This window comes from Felis catus, chromosome A3 (assembly GCF_018350175.1).
Source record: "Felis catus isolate Fca126 chromosome A3, F.catus_Fca126_mat1.0, whole genome shotgun sequence".
Taxonomy (NCBI): domain Eukaryota; kingdom Metazoa; phylum Chordata; class Mammalia; order Carnivora; family Felidae; genus Felis; species Felis catus.
Window position 1 is genome coordinate 42,888,111 of NC_058370.1, and position 15,684 is coordinate 42,903,794.

The window sequence follows — 15,684 nt, forward strand, 5'->3', positions numbered from 1 at the left end:
TGTGAGCGTGGGCCGCTAGTTGCCCCAACCACCCTACCAGGGAATGGGTTCCCACCGTGGCAACGCCTCACCTCGTTACTCTCAAAACAGTTTTGGTCAAGGCCTTGAAGTCAGTTGTTGACTTCTTGGGGGGTGGTTTCAGGCCCAAGGAACCTTGACCTCACCCTTAAAGCTGTACTGGGACCCCTAGCAGCAATTCCCTCAAGCACCCCTCCCCCCCCCCCATGCAAGAGCCTGCCTCCAGCAAACCACCACATGAGCAAACCCAGACAGGCAGATGGCAAGGACACACTGACAACCAGCCCCCTGGCGGCCGCTGCCTGGGTTCCAGAACATCTGGGTCGGATCACTCATCTCCACCCAGAACAGGATGGCCAGACTTAGACACAATTTCCAGATAAATTCAGAAGGAAATTTAAAAAACCGATTTCTGCCAAACACATCTGCACAATGCAAAAAATTAGAATGAACCATTATTTGCAGTGTAACTTTGATGCCCCAATAATTTGCTCTGTGATCCAAGAATGTGATCTTAAAACACAAAAGCAAAAAAAACCCTCATCAAACACAACCTCTCTACTCCAATAAATACCAAGAGAAACAAAATTCACATGAACTTTCTGCAAAGTAGCACAGTGGGAAAGGAACATGGAGAGTTTGGTCCTGCGTCTCCTGCAAGGCATTTTGGGCCCTCTGGCTTCCTTCCTCAGCTCCCAAACCGCTAAGCCTGAGGCTAAGAAACATGGACCACGGCCCGAGGAGGCACAGGGGAGGTGACTCACTGGTGGCAGCAGCCAGAACAAGGGAACCATGTCAGCTGATGGTCTGGGACATGTCTGCAAAGGGACAGAGGACACCCTTCATGCCTCACCCCCTGTGACTATCCTGTGGAGCCCTGGCCACAGCAGCCAGGACCCTCTCCCAAGCCTGTGGACATCTGTTCAGGGATGCATGCTCCAGAGGTGATGGTCCCAAGGACTCTAAGTCCCCTAACTCAAGCCACTCCACCCAAGTATTGGCTCCAGCCTTTGCAACAGCAAATAAACAGTCCCCTAGCACAGCCTCGTGCTGGGTCACCAATACCGAGAGCGAACAAGGTCTGCCAGCAGTGAAGTTGCCTCGCGGGCAATCCTGTGACTTGGGTCAGCTCTCAACTGCACGGACATCGCAGATCTGTGCAAAAAGCTGGAGACCTCCTGGGTTCTCTAGATAGGTGTGTAATCATGGCTGCTACCTGATTTACGATCTCAGTCCCTAAAAAACCTTCGCCTTGTAGACATGGAGACCCTCCGACCAGCTGAGTCACAGATGGATGGACGGACAGGAGGGGGCAGAAGGTCCAGAAGCCCCCACCGAGCACCTGCCAGTCTCCACACAGTTGAGCCTCGCTCCTCGAGAGGAGGCAAGGAGCTCTTTGCAAGGAGGCCTTATTTTCTGGCCAGGCCTGTTCCCTGTCCTCAGAGCCACCGGAGGGAGCAGGGAAAGGCAAGGGCCTCTGAAGGGGCTCTTCCTCAGGGAATCTGTGCACCCTGCTGGAAGCCCTGGCTCCTGGGGTCCTGGCCACCCCACGCTAAGGCTGCGGGCCTCCGCTTCCACTTACTGGGCCTGCTGCTCCACTTGGCTGGCCTGGAACGAGAGACAGAAAGCGCCGCGGTCACCATGAGACTGTCCTCGTGCGGCAACTAGTCAGGACGGGGCCCATCCACGGTCGGCCCTCTGTGCTTGGCAGGGTGGGACTCGGCAGCCTTCTCCCTCCCCTCCCGAAGGCTGACCTGGGCGTCCTGGGTGTCTCGGGCCTGGCCCGCCTCCAGCAGGGCCTCGATGGACCGGATTCTCTCGGTGAGCTGCGAGTTCTCAGCCCTGGCCTCCTTGAGCTGCCCATGGAGACCACTCAGCTCCTCACACTTGCTCTTCATCTCCGCCTCAGAGGACTGAAGTTTGCTGTGCAGCTCTGAGGAGAAGCGTGCAAGGGTGGGTGGGGGCGGGAAACGTCGGCACGGCCACCCCCACTGCCTTCTGCGTGCGCCCAGGCCCGTAAGACACACTTGTGACCACCGGGCATCTTAGCGGCTGAGGGACAAAGTCACTCTGGCTTTTGCTCCCCAGCGCACACTGGGTGGAACGAAATGCCCTGAGATCGCTCATGGGAAAATGATGCCACTCTGAAATGGATTCCAGCTGTAGCTGCTGAACTTTTGTTCTCTGGGACACTGGCTCATATCAGCTGAGCTCTGCTTAGGCAACTCGAACCCAGCACTCCCGCCGACCAGCCTGGTCTCCTCGTCTGGCTGCTCTGCTCCTCCGTGTCCCCACTTCTCACCAGCCAACGAGGCCTGTGGGTTCCACATCCGCTGTCTGCCAAATCCCTCCCCGGCCCACCAGCACCCTGGAGCCACCTGGGCCCAGCCTGTTGCCTTTGGCCGGAATGACTGCAAGAGCTTCACGCCTGCTCCCCTGGGCCACTCCTGCTCCTCTGGTCCAGTCTCCACCCAGCACCGGAGCATCCACAAGTACAAGGGGCTCATGCCGCCCCCGTCCCAGACTTCCTGAGTTGCTCCCAGCACGCTACACCTCACAGGGAGGGCTACCTGGGGCCCCACACTGGCCGACCGCCTTCTTGTTCCAGTCACACTTGTTGATCTTATGCCTCTGTTTCTTGTATGGGCCAAGTTCAAGTTCATCCGCATTCTCAGGGGCCCTGTGCTGGCCGTTTCTGCCTCTTCCTGGTCTTTGTGAGACCAGCCCCTTCCTGTCATCCAGACTTGGCTTGAACCTTCCCTCCGCCTCAGAGAGGCCTCCCCGACCACCCAATCTAAAGCCACACCTGGCGCATTAGAGTGAGGTCAGCAAACGAGGCCCAAGGGCCACCTCTGGCCCACTGCCTGTTTTTGTAAGTAAAGCTTCATTGGAACACAGCCAGGTCTGTCTGTTTATATGCCGTCTAGGGCTGCTTTTGCATTATGACAGCAGAGCTGAGCAGCTGTGACAGACCCTGTGTCTGGCCCACAAAGCCAAAACTATTTACTAGCTGCCTCTTCAGAGAAACAGAATACTAACCCTGCGTTAGGTCATGCTGGCTGTTTGAAGCCTGTAGAGCACAGGGCTGGTTGATGCATGGCCCCCCACCTGACTACCGTCTCTCCTACTAGAATGTGGCCCTGCTGCCACTGCTTTACTCCTGGCCGAGCTCTGGGTGCCTATGGCAGTCGCTAAGGAAATACTTGTGAGCAAGTGACTATGGAGTGGTCACTGGCCTCGTCTGCCCTATTTCTCCACGGGCCCTCAGCATCCTCACTTGGCCACATTCTCCTGATTATGAAGGTTACCTGTATGTAGGCCTAGGGGGACCATAGGCCCCACCTTCCAAACCTAGCTTTTGGGCTGAGTGAGCCAGGACAGGTCCAGAAGGAGTCCACTGAGAAGGTCGGCAAAGGCCTCAGGGTTGCTGCGGCTCTCACCCACAGCCGATGCTCCAGAGGGGGGCCCATGGCAAGGCAGGCTCCAGGCGGTGGCACCTTCCACGCCCCCGACTCCCCAGCCCCGCTCTCAAGCTCTGCCCCGACACCTAGTTCTTGCTGGCTCTGCCCGCCTCCTGCCGAGACTGTCACCTCATGACCACTTGAGGGGCAGAGTCAGGGATCCCATGCTGCCCTCACTCGCCAGCAGGGCTGGTCATCTTATGGGCTCCGGCCCGGCAGTGGGGCCAGGGCGGTGTGTGGCTCCACATCTGGCACAGACCCTCAGGCCCGCTGGGAGCCAACAGGCCACCCTTACCGGCCATCTGCTGCTGCTGCTCCTGGGCCTTCTCGGCGTCCGCCCGCAGGCTGGCATGGCTGGTCTGTGAGCGGCACAGTTCCCGGCTGACCTCGTCCAAGCGCTTCTGCAGAGCCTCCTCACTCTCCTTGTGAGACACCTGGGGACCGGGCACAGGGAAAGGGGCCGTGAAGATGCCAGAGGGAGGCCAGCCCCTCAGCTGGCTCTGACGTCGCAGATGACAGAGAGCTCTCTCCAACCTGCCAACCTACCCCAACAGCCTTTATCAAATGCTCCTGCAGGGGCGCCTGGGAGGCTCTGTCGGTTTAAGCATCTGACTCGATTTCAGCTCCGGTCACCACCTCACGGTTCGTGAGCTTAGCCCAGAGCTATGCTCTGTGTTGACGGTGCGGAGCCTTTTTGGGAATCATTCTCTCTCTCTCTCTGCCCCTCTCTCCTCTCTCAAAATAAATAAATAAACTTAAAAAAAAAATGCTCCTGGATTTCGGGGCATCTGAGTGGCTCAGTCAGTTGAGCATCCAACTTCGGCTCAGGTCATGATCTCATGGTTTGTGAGTTTGAGCCCCATGTCCAGCTCTGTGCTGTCAGCTCCGAGCCTGGGGCCTGCTTCGGATTCTGTGTCTCCCCTCTCTCTCTGCCCCTCCCCTGCTCATGCTCTGTCTCCCTCTGTGTCAAAAATAAATAAACATTAAAAAAAAATGTGAAAAAAAAAATGCTCCTGGATTTCTAAAGTCAGTTTACCCACCGGAAAAAGCCAGGAGGGCCACCCTGGCCCCTCAACGGTGAGTTCTTGGTAAGGGGCCCCAGGTGATGAAACGCAGTCACAGAAAGGGAAAAGCCCCGTTTTGATTTCAGTGTGACACAGAGAGTTGCTTCCCACAACCTAACCCTCCAGAAAAACCTGGAGACCTCCTGAGTTGGCCCCTGTAAGATTCGCATCTGTTGAGCTCTTGTTCTGAGCAAAGGACTACTGTAGGCATTCTGTGTGTGCATCAGTGTGGTGAATCCCCAGCCAGCCCATGGGACAGGTACTACTGTCACACCCTTTTTCAGATGGGGAAAAAGGCTCCAAAATCCCCAGCGGACACCGGGGGCTTCACTGTCAGCAACGGGACAACAGAGGAGGCAGCCACACACCCCTGCCTCCTTCACCACCTGCGGTCATCCACTCCCAGAATCTCTGGCATCAGAGAGGGAAGAGGGGACTCTCTGTGGCCCCAGGTGGCAGACGACAGCCCGAAGCCTGAGAGGGCAAGAGACGCTCAGAGTCTGGGGCTTACTGGTGAGGGCCAGCCCCAGGCTTTGACCCCTTAGAAGTGGCACACATAACAGTGATGAGCTGGGCGCCAGAGGGGAGGTTCCAGCCCCCGAAGCACAGGAACTATCCCAAAACCTTTTACACGTGATCACCGCTAGGCCCACCCCAGTGAGCATCTGATCTCACTGGTGTGGGTGGGCCTGCTTTAGGTAAAAATAGCAAACACCAAATCATCCATCTTGATGCTGCCCCAATAATCCACACTGTGTTTACCTCTCCATGTTCCTTTCTGGTTCCTCGTATACACCCAAAACTGGTCTTATAATTTCACGTCTGTCGTTTTAGTACCTTCCACAAGACTCATGCTACAGCCTAACTTCAATGGCTGAGCCGCAGAAGGGCCCAGGGCCCTCAGACCACCAGGACTTCCTCCCGCAGGTAAGTTAAATACACAGCAGACATGATAGCAAGGCTCCCCACATGCGGTCCCCAAACGGGCTGACTGGGGCATCCAGAAGCCTTCAGGGCAACAGGGAGCAAAGCCCCTAGGCTGAGGCCACACTGAATATTGCCCAGTGCACTTTGGGATGGGGACAATCTTCCTCCTCTGAAGGAGAACAGCGACTCTCCGGGGAAAATGACAGCTCTCGGGCCACAGCCGGAGGCTGAGAAGGAAGCATACCAGCCCAGCCTTGAAGCCCGAGGCTGCGGGACCACTGGTGGTGGCAAACATGGAAGGACAAACAGCTCTGGGGCCAGACCTAGGGGTTCAAATCCCACTTCTGTGTGAACTTGGGACCAGTTACTTCTCGGTGCCTCAGATCTTGTAATGGGTGACGACAGATAACAACGGCACCTACCTCTTAGGGTCCCGACGAGAGTTGGCGGGGTCAATGCTTGCAGAGCGCTCAGGACAATGCTGACCACACTGAGTGCACCCGCTCCACACCACTAGCGATCACTGTTACTAATGAGGCCCGGGCCGAGGGTTCTGGCCATCACGATCACGGGGAAGGGATGACCCGATGTGGCCAGGCAAGCTCTGGCCTGTCCCTGCTACGCAAATAGGCTTGGGGGGGGGGGGGCAGAGCGGACTCGGGCGCTGAAGCAGCTGCCACCCTGGCTCACCTGCAGCTGTAGGACCTGTTTCTCAAAGGCGGCCGCCTTGGTCTCCAGAGCCTTCCGCTGCTGTTCCTCCTGCCGTGCGGCCTCTGACTTCTCCACCAACTCCTTGCTGACCTTGCTGAGCTCCTGCCGGAGCTTGGCCAGCTCCGCGTTCTGCCTGCAAGACAGTCACCAGCCCCAATTGATGGACAGAAGAGGGAATGACTGGGTGAGCTCTCGCCAGCCCAGAGGGCTCCCCCTGGGTGACAGGGCCTGGCAGACGAGCCTTTCCTCCAGGGCACGTGCTCTTTTACAAGTGGTCACCCACATCCCAGAGCCACTACCAAAGCCTCTCATATTGTCAGTCCTACGGGCTTTGATGTGTGTTGGTGAAGACGTTCTTTTGCCAGCGCCGCGTATGGACCATACAGAGCGAAGAGCAAAATGTGCCCTACAGTATCCCACAGGAACCCCGCCCAGAAAGTCAGAGAAAAGGCAAGACACTCTTCTCCTCATTGCTGATCTAGGACCAGACAGGCCCCAGATGCAGGCTGACTGGCCTCGACACCCCTGCAGGGCTGGAGTCCATGCGCCCCACTTCCCTGGCAGACTGGACCATGGCCACGCCTGGGGGCCACCAGAGGTGGGAGGTTGAGGCACTTTACAAAACAGACTGTTGAACACTGCACAAAAGCTGGATCTCAGGACCGGCGACAAGCACAGAAGTGAAGGAAGGAGACTCGATTGAAAGGAAAAGAAAGGCAGCTTTCCCCAGTGTGAGCAGGTGATCGGCCCACCAGCCTCATCAGCTCAGAAGACATCTCTCTGAGGCAGGACCAACCGTCCAGCCAGGAGACAATACTAGGCAAGACAAAGGAGACAGACAAGACCGCCCACAACCCTGCACAGTGGTGTCACACCACGTGGAGGCCAGAAACCTGGCTAGGACCAGCTGCACTCTGCTGGCTCAGGGCCAGGTGGGTCCCACCTCTCTGCACTTGGCTTTTCCCACCTGCACCAACGTGGCTGTCCCAAAGGCTCTCTCTCAGCTCACACTAAGGCCAAGATTCAAGCAAGACCGGAGGGCTTACAGCAAAGGCTAGATTCCAGTGCCCTGGGATAGAGACGGGAAGCTGAGTGGGTGGCCCCCTGGGACTGCTCTGGAGCTCTGGGCAGGGCCCCGGGACACCCACCCCACGCAGAGCAGAACTTCCACAAAGGGAGTCAGTGGCCACCGCCTCAGGGTGACAGGTCTGTAGCTTTATGGCTTTCCCCGGGACAGAGGCCGCAGTGGATTCTACATGAGCAGAGAAACCAGAGCTCCACTGTTACCTTCTGCTTGTAGCTGCTGAGGAAACCACAGCCACCAACCTCCAGCCTGCTGACAGGCCAGGGCAGACATGAAGATGTGTGCACACGCACACCCAGAGGAGGCCTCCGCACAGAAGGCACCAGCCTGGGGAAGGTGGTCGTTAGCTCACACTGCCCCGGGGGGCCACCGGCAAGACCAGACGCATGGGCACAGACCCCCCTCCCCGGTCCGGCTCCTGGGCCAACCTTCTCCCCACTTGACTTGCAGCTAAGGGACAGAGGGTACTAGCGCCCTCTACCTTTGTCGGTTCTCCAGGCAAGAGGGGATGTTCTGGGGATAACGCAGAACCTCGGAAAGTCCCTTCTGGATGCTTCAGGCCAAGAGAGGGCAAGGAAATGTGAATCAAAAGAAAATGTAGTGGGGCTTCCTCTGGGCCAGCCTGTTGAGACTGTAATGCTCAAATCAGGAAGTCAGAAGAAAGCCACGCTGCCCTTCACAGGGTGAGGTCACTGCTGCCCTCCAAGGTCGGCCCCCTATTGGACTCACTAGCCCTTGGAACTCCTGATAGGTGATGCTGAGAGCAAGAGCCCCCCTGAGCAGGCCGGGCCGAGTGCCGTGAGGCAGGACTTACTATTGCAAATGTCCCTTCCAGCACAGGAGATCTTGTCTCCCGGTGGAGAATCCAGGGGCTCAGGCCCACGGCGGGTCCCCACACCACCAAACTCTGATCATGGACAATCCGCTAACCCCCAAAATTCTGAGTCACCATGAGAAGTGTTTAAAGACCCTACATAGAGATCCTGTGAAGACAGACGTGGAAAAGTACGTGTTCCCCCGGGAAGGCAAGATGCCAGCACCAGCCAGGACCTGAGAGGCACCCAACCACGTGGACACTGGGCACGGACAGACCAGACCGGGGTTTGCTGGCTCTCCCTGGTGCCTTGACCACGTGTGAGCATGCCGGCCACGCACTGGAAGGCTTGGCCACTCACAACCAGACAGGGGGATGGAGTCTCAGGCCAGAGCCCTGAATGGGGAGGGTCGCAAGTGCACAGCCAGCCCCCCGTGCTCACTCACGTGTGGGGCCCATGCCAGGCTGCCGTGCCAGCCCCACATCCAGCAAGAAACTAGAATCTACCTGCAAAGCCTTGAGGCTCGGACACCCTCCCCAGCTCCAGAGCCTCCAGGAGAGCGCCCTCACGGTGTCTGAACGGGGGCGCTGAGCTTACTTGCTCTCCACCTGGCTCGTGGCCTGGTTCAAGGCATCCCTCAGGATGGAGTTCTCTTGCTGCAGACGGGCCAGCTGTGTGTTGGGGCCATTCTCCAGTTGCTCCTGAAGAGTCCGGATCTGCAAAGTCAGCGAAGGGGCATCAGAGTGCCTCTTGGCCTCACAGAGAGCCAGCTTTGGTGGGGAGCGAGGTCAGCGAGGCCCCAGCCCACAAACTAATGCACCAGAGGCAGGGTGACCCCCTGCATGTGCCCCCTCCCTTCCCTCTGCCTTACGGTCTGTAGACTCCAGGCACTGTGTTAACCGCCGTGACACCAAGCACATAGCCACAGCCTACAATTACCCCGAGGAAGCCTGTTTCCTGATCTCTGACCTCCCGTGGCACATTCCAAGCCAAGCAGCAGGGAGGTGGCCATGGCTCACCATGAACAGAGCACAGGGCTGGGGAGAAGGCACGGGTTCTGGCCCCGCAGGCCAGGCTGGGCAGGAGGCCCCCGCTGGCCTCGGGTAGTTCATGCCTCTTGTTTCATGGGGTCCTCCCAAGCACAAGTGGAGAGGGCAGAGCCAGCATGACTGGGGAGTCAAGCTGTGAACTTGACCCACGGGAACGGAGGAGACAGGACATGGCACCGGCCACTTGGGACCAGGCTGTTTTCAAAAAGCGTTGTTTAAAATCTATTTTTTATCTTCCTGGCTGCTGACGTTCACACACGCGTGGTGAGCTGGCCACGTGAAATGGCCCCTCCCTCCAAAACCAACCCGATTCTGAAGCCAGCTCCCCCACCCTGTGGGGAGCCATGTGCCCCCTGGGGCCCCCGACCGCACCCCAGAGCCACTGCCCACCTTGCCCTGTAGCTGCTGCACTTCCTTGACGTGCTCCCGGTAGCTAGCCTGCATGCGTGCCTGCACGGCTGTGATCTCCTGCTCCCGGGCCACAAGCTGCTTCTTCACCTTGGCCTCCCCGGCTGCTGCCTTAGCCTTTTCTGCTGCCAGCTCCTAGGACACAGCAGAGGGCACAGAGGCAGTCAAGCCAGGGCAGGAGCTTGTCAGACGGGCCCAAGGTCATCACAGCCCAGACATCGCCTGGGGCTGGGGGCTTGAGACCCCCTCCCCCTGAGTTCCCGGACAGACCAAGCCAGCCACAGCAGAGAACCCACAGGAGGCAACGAGGGATCTGATCCCTGGAAAACCCTGCTGACCTGACCAGTAGGAGTGGATGTCAGACCTTGGCCATGTGAAGGCAGCGGACACAGGAAGGAGCTATGTAAACAGGACACGCTGTCTTGTGCTCTCCAGGACTATTGGCTCGGCCCTGCTGGGGCTACAACACCCTGGCTTGGCTGGGTCCCTGACATCCAGGTCCTGGAAGGCCCACTTCTACTTGAGTGCTTCGTGTCAGGATGGAAGCAGCAGTGAGCCTTGATGGCTGAGCCACACGGAGGGCCCAGGTCTCCACGTGCACCTGATCAGTCCTCCCTCCGCAGCCCAGGGAACATCTGCTCTGGTCAGTGTCAGATGCCCATGACGAACACAGGATGCTGGGCCTGGGGACCTGAAGCCTCAGGCATGGGCAGAGCACAGGATGGGACGGGCTGGTCAGGGGAGAGGGGCTGGCTGGGGTCTGTGCCATTCTTGGAAGAATGGCAAGGGATGGAAGCCACAGGGGAGCAGAGAGTGACTATTCGAGAAAGGGTGATGCAAACAAGCCCCTGGGGTGAGGATGCTCCCTGTCCAGTGGGCCTCCAGCTGGGCTGGCAGAGCCTGGTGTGGGCCCAGCTGGCCTGGGGGACCACGGTGCAAGCGTCTCCCAAGATTCCAGGCCCTGTGCCATCCTGGTCCTGGGCAGGAGACCAGGGAAGTGGGAAATGCTCTCCTTCTCCAGGCCAGGGATGCCAGGGAGACCCACCCTGAAGGGCCAGAGTGCCCCCCGCACTTCCGTCCCTGGGCTGGGACAGAAGCAAATCAGAGGCTAGAGGAGGAGCTAGGCTGACGGGGTGGCTGCTGGGTGCCAACGCTGCCTGTGTGCCCGGCCTTCCCTGAGCCCACCTGGGACCCCTGGCCTCACTGTTCACACAATCCTCTTCCTGGCTCTGCCCAGGGTGAGAGCCCACAGGAGCCCGAGGTCCACGCTGAAGGACACCTCACTGATCATCCACCGGAGCCGGGAGAGGTGGCCAACACTGTGCTCCCACTCTGAGGCAAGCAGGCGCCTCACTCAATTCTGTCAGTAAGGTGGGGATCACGACCCCCATTTTAAAGCTGAGCTCACTGAGCCCTGGGGAAGATATGATGGTGTCCAAGGCCGGGAAGGCTTCCTCTTAGCTGTGTGCTGGCCTTGGGCCTTGGTGGCCATTCGCTAACAGGCAGCCTGCTAGGTTAAGTCAAGCAAGGTGGCCAGAATCACAGGGGACAATACAATGATAGGTAATTGCTTTGGTGATGACAACCATGGCATTGGGAGAGGAAAATGGGCATTCTGGAAGGCTTCTCACAGGAGGGAGGGAGGGAGGTCAAAGGAGTCTTCAAAGATAAGGAGAAAATCTCCAGCCAGCCATGCAGTGAAAGGCATTTGAGGATAAGGGAAGAGCAGGAGGAGAGGCCCAGGGGTGGCAACAAAGGGTCGGCATGTCAGGGGAGCACATGGGGCAGGACCGCAGGAGTGTGGGCTCGGGTCTGAAGATTAAGACCCACTGGCAGAGCTTAAAGAGGGACCTCACAGGACCGTGTTAGCACTTGGGAGCCGAGGAAGGTGCAGGGAGGGTGTGGTCAGAGGAGCGGGGGCCTGGCTGGACACCTCGGAGCAAGATGGGTAACGAACACCAAGGGCTGTGTCAAGCGGCCACCACTAGGGTGAGCAGTAAGTGTCCAGCATGAGGGCCGCATTAAGGGGCCTCCTGCAGGATGCACTCCCTGCTTGCACCCGCTGCCCTGCCCACGGGAGCCAGAGACCCTGGGCATGGGGAAGAAACAGGCCACTGGGACTGGCAAAGGTTGTACCTCCTCACTCCTCACACCTCCAGCCCACCCTAAAGCCAAGGGGGCAGGCACGCCAACCAGCTGTGGGGACATTTGCTCCATTTCCTCTCCCCTGACCTTCATTCTGGGGGCAGACAAATGTCACAGGGAGTTCTCAGTTTGTCCAGAAAAAAGACACAGAAGGATGGCTCCCCGAAACCACAGATTTGACCAGTGCTGGTCTGCTGGCTCCTGGGGGTGGGAGGGCACTGATTCACGGTGCTGGCCCTTTTCTGTGGTGCAAATGCTCACGGCCATGGCACACCATTGGCCGAGGCAGAAAGAGGCTGCGTGTCCGGCTCCTGGGGGCAGGGCAAGCGGCTCCAGCCAGCCTGCATTTCACCAACAACTCAAGACGGGCTCACGTGAAGGCTGCACGTGGACAGTCTTAACAGAGGTGATGAGGCCCAGCGGGCAGAAGGCTACTGAGCTCTAGGGAAGGTCCTTCTCCTGGGTGGACCATTAACCAAGAGTTACCACCCAAAAAGCTCATCTGCTCTTGCCATCTCCACCAAATGAACTTCACTGTTTGGCTCAGGGCTGTGTCTCTCCAGCTGAGGTCAGAAACTCAGGCTGCCTCGTTTCTGACTATTCTCAAATGAGCAGGTGGAGGTGCCCTGAGGAAGGGCTGTGGCCCAGACCACATGGGACATCCCCAGTCCCAGGCCATCTCCCTGGGCCCGCTGCCTGGACAGAAGGGGGAAGTAAGCAGCAAGAGGGCAAGAGCAAGCCACAGAATTCTGCTGGAAAGAGACAGCTTTCAAACTGAGCGCAACTGGCCTCGTGGGACCGCGGCACCAGGACTTACTCCTCAGGAGAGAGGCAAGGACAAAGCTCGGCGAGTTCTGGCGGGGGTGGCCCCTTGCGCTTTCAGGGTGAATACCCTAAAAAGATGGCCTGTCACTGTGGGACCAGTGGTGAGGTTCTGGCCCATCCCCATCAGAGAATGAGGGCCCTAACCCTCTACTTAACGTCCATGCGCACGTGTTCTTCATCATGGAGGGGAGCTGCCACCCCGCACAGCTACCCAGGGCCATGGCAGGTAAGCCAGCCCCAGGTTGTCAGGCTCTCAGACAGCAGAAGGCCTTCTCGTGGCCATAGAATCCCTGGTGTGAGAGGCAGTCCCAAGCCAGCAGGCACGTGCAAGGAGTCCAGGTGGGAAGGCCGGCCCGCGATCTGGGGACAGTGCTGGCCACCGCTGGGGGTGCTCAGGACAGGGTGTGCGCTCAGCCGTACCTTATTGAGCTCCCTCAGTTTGCTCTTGGCGGCAGCTGCATCTTCCTGCTCTGTGGCCAGCAGCTTTTCCTTCTCTTCCAGCTGGCGTTTCAGAATTGCCACAGGGTCGCCCTTCTGAGTGGCCTGGAAGTGCCCATAGAGCAGCGTTAACAGAGGGGGTGCGCAGATACCTGGTGTGCCCTCCCACCCCAGCAGTCAGACCCTGACCCACGACCAGAGCAGGGGCCCGGTCCTGTGGGATGGGGCTTCTGGGTGAGCGGGTTCTAGCCCGACTCCACGCACTTCTGGGGACAGGCACCCCTGCCTCAGCCACCCAGTCGGCCAGGTCTCTAGGCCCACTGCATACAGGAGCTGTTTGGACCAAAAGCTTTGCATCTCTGCAGTAGGTTTTAGGAGCATGGTGCTTCCCATGAACTTGGGCCAATGGTGGCCAAGGCCTCTTCCTACCCCACTGAAGGGCAATTAGTCATTGTTTCTGGCATGAGGCCCACCCCTTAGCTGCTGTGTGAGGCCTGCAAGATGCCTCGGGAGGCGAGGTGTACTCTGGGGACAGTGGCCTGAGGTGAGTCTGGGCCTGTCTCCTTGGAGGAGAGGTCCTCCCGACCTCCAGTCACTCGCACGCCAAGAGACACCCTTCCCTCCCCCAAGCTCACTGAGCACAAAGCTTCCTGTGACTGTGGGACGTGCCACACCTTGGCGAGAGTCAGGAAGGGAGTAAGCCCTGCTGGCCTCAGGTCAGGAGTCACTGGCCTGGCTCTCAAGACACCCCCCAGCATCACTAACCACTAGGGTGCCACAAAATTCTCCAGCAAAATTCCTAGAGTTCTGACTCTGGATGAGGAACAAACACGTGCCAGGCAGCATCTCCTGGGGGCAGCTCATTCGCCACCAGAAGCAGAGGGCAAGTGCCGGCCTCTGGACTGACCTCCAACAGCAGGAGGGACGTCAGAGAAAGGGGCTTCCAAGCTCCCCACTGTGCAGCGTGTCCCTACACCTTCTTTTCTGCACCCGAGCCCTGGCCACAGGCCAGCCGGGCCCCAGTGCCTGTGTTCACCCCCCCGGCTCACACAACACAGAGCCCGGCCCTGACCCGTAACGGTCTTCCTGTTTCCGTGGCTGGGCTGTGGCTGGGCTGAGGCAGAAGGCAAAGTGTACTCGGGGTGATTCATGCAATCTGTGTCTGGGAAGGGGAGGCGGGGTGCCGCTGACAGAGGCCAGTGGAGACTATTTCCTGAACTCTGTGCACATGGCCAGCCCAACGGGGTCACTCAAGGGAGGCGAGGGCCCCAGGACTTAAGGGGAGGGCAGGGAGGGCAGGTCTACCTTATGCCAGGTGTCCTGGATGACTCCAGCCTTCTCGGACAGGATCTCAATGAGCCGCTGGGCCTCACCCTCGTTGAATACCATGCTTCCGACCGTGGAGACCAGAGTCTTGTAAGGGAGGTAGAGAGGGCTGTCGGAGTCCGGGGGCGCTGTGCAGGGAGAGAGAAGGAACAGGAACTTACCCTCCGCCCCCAGCAACCAAGCTGGTCACACCTCAAAGCAGCAGGGGCCAGACAGCCGACCGATGACTCTGTCCAGCTGCTTGGGCTGTACGGGCTGAATGCGAGCCTGACCTGGGTACCCTGAGCTCTTTCAGAGTGCTGAGAACCGGCCCAGACTTCAGGTCCCTGCACAGTCGTCCCAACTGCCCGAAGAGAGCGGAGGGGGAAGGTCCCTAAGTAAAAGAAAGGCTGTTTTCCTAGGCTGGGGGAGACATCCTCACTGCCCCCTTTTATCATCAAAATGAACAGAATTAAGCAAGACATACCTTCCCCAAAGGTGCTTTTCCTTCCCTTTTTCCAGCAAACCGCTTGGTCCAGTTCCAGCCCTGCACAGCCCTGCACAGCCCTGCACAGCCCTGCACAGCCCTGCACAGGCGGGTTCACCCGCCTGCGGTGACCAAGCCCCATGGCTCCTCGTAAACATGGACCCCACGGCCACAACCCTGCAGTCACTGGAGAAGGATGGCAAGCAAAGGCCCGCATCTCTAAGGCTGCTTCTCTGTGGCCCCAGGGAAAAGTAGGCTCTTCCCACACATCCAGGTTCACTGTTTCTGGCTTCACGAAGCCCGAGGCAGGTTTTAGGGGAGGGGAAGCTGGGCTAGGTTCTTTCACAGCGGGCCTGCCCACTTGTCAGTCCACGAGTGACTTCCCGGGAGGCACAGAGTCAGGTGCCAACAGCCACCTGTGCTGTGACTTCTGCGGTGCTCCTGAGGCCCCCTGACACACACACACTCACTCAAGGCAGGCTCTCGAGTGGCCTCGAATGCAGGAAAGGGTGAACTGAGACGCCCCATCTGGCAGCAACCCCGCCTGAAATGCCCCGGGGAATGACTTATGCTGAGGCCCAGAGCTGCCCCGCGGCCGAACGACCGGCCCCAAATGAATGAAATAAAGGGAAACAGGCCGGCCCAAGGCAGCACCTTCAGCTAAGCCCCCCTCATTGAGGACAACGCACGGGGAAGGTTTCCATAGCAACCCCAAATTCTCTGGCCTGTCACAATATTTTCACTTGCTAGTCACAATATTTTCATCGCCAGTCAAAGCATTTAGCGTGATACCTTAATGAGGGGAACGTGGGATGTGGGCGAGCTGGTTGCTATGAGCACCTTCATTGTAGAACTATTTACCTCGTGAGGCTCGGGAGATTAAAAATAACCACAGTGACGTTCAAGGCCTAAGAGCTCAAGAGTGCCATGAAAATGAAGTGGGGGTG

General features: G+C 58.5%; 1 protein-coding gene across 2 annotated transcripts in view; it reads right to left on the reverse strand.

Moving 5' to 3' along the window:
- The window catches only part of RRBP1 (ribosome binding protein 1), a 65,143-nt gene that overhangs the window by 12,155 nt on the left and 37,304 nt on the right, over window positions 1-15,684 (reverse strand). For both annotated transcript variants that reach the window (XM_023251493.2, XM_023251490.2), the window contains exons 3-10: window positions 14,251-14,399; window positions 12,928-13,050; window positions 9,520-9,672; window positions 8,678-8,796; window positions 6,161-6,314; window positions 3,775-3,913; window positions 1,773-1,951; window positions 1,601-1,626 (exon numbers count right to left, since the gene is read on the reverse strand). In XM_023251493.2, the coding sequence (XP_023107261.2) occupies window positions 1,601-1,626; window positions 1,773-1,951; window positions 3,775-3,913; window positions 6,161-6,314; window positions 8,678-8,796; window positions 9,520-9,672; window positions 12,928-13,050; window positions 14,251-14,399 (1,042 nt within the window). The remainder of the gene's footprint in view (window positions 1-1,600; window positions 1,627-1,772; window positions 1,952-3,774; window positions 3,914-6,160; window positions 6,315-8,677; window positions 8,797-9,519; window positions 9,673-12,927; window positions 13,051-14,250; window positions 14,400-15,684) is intronic.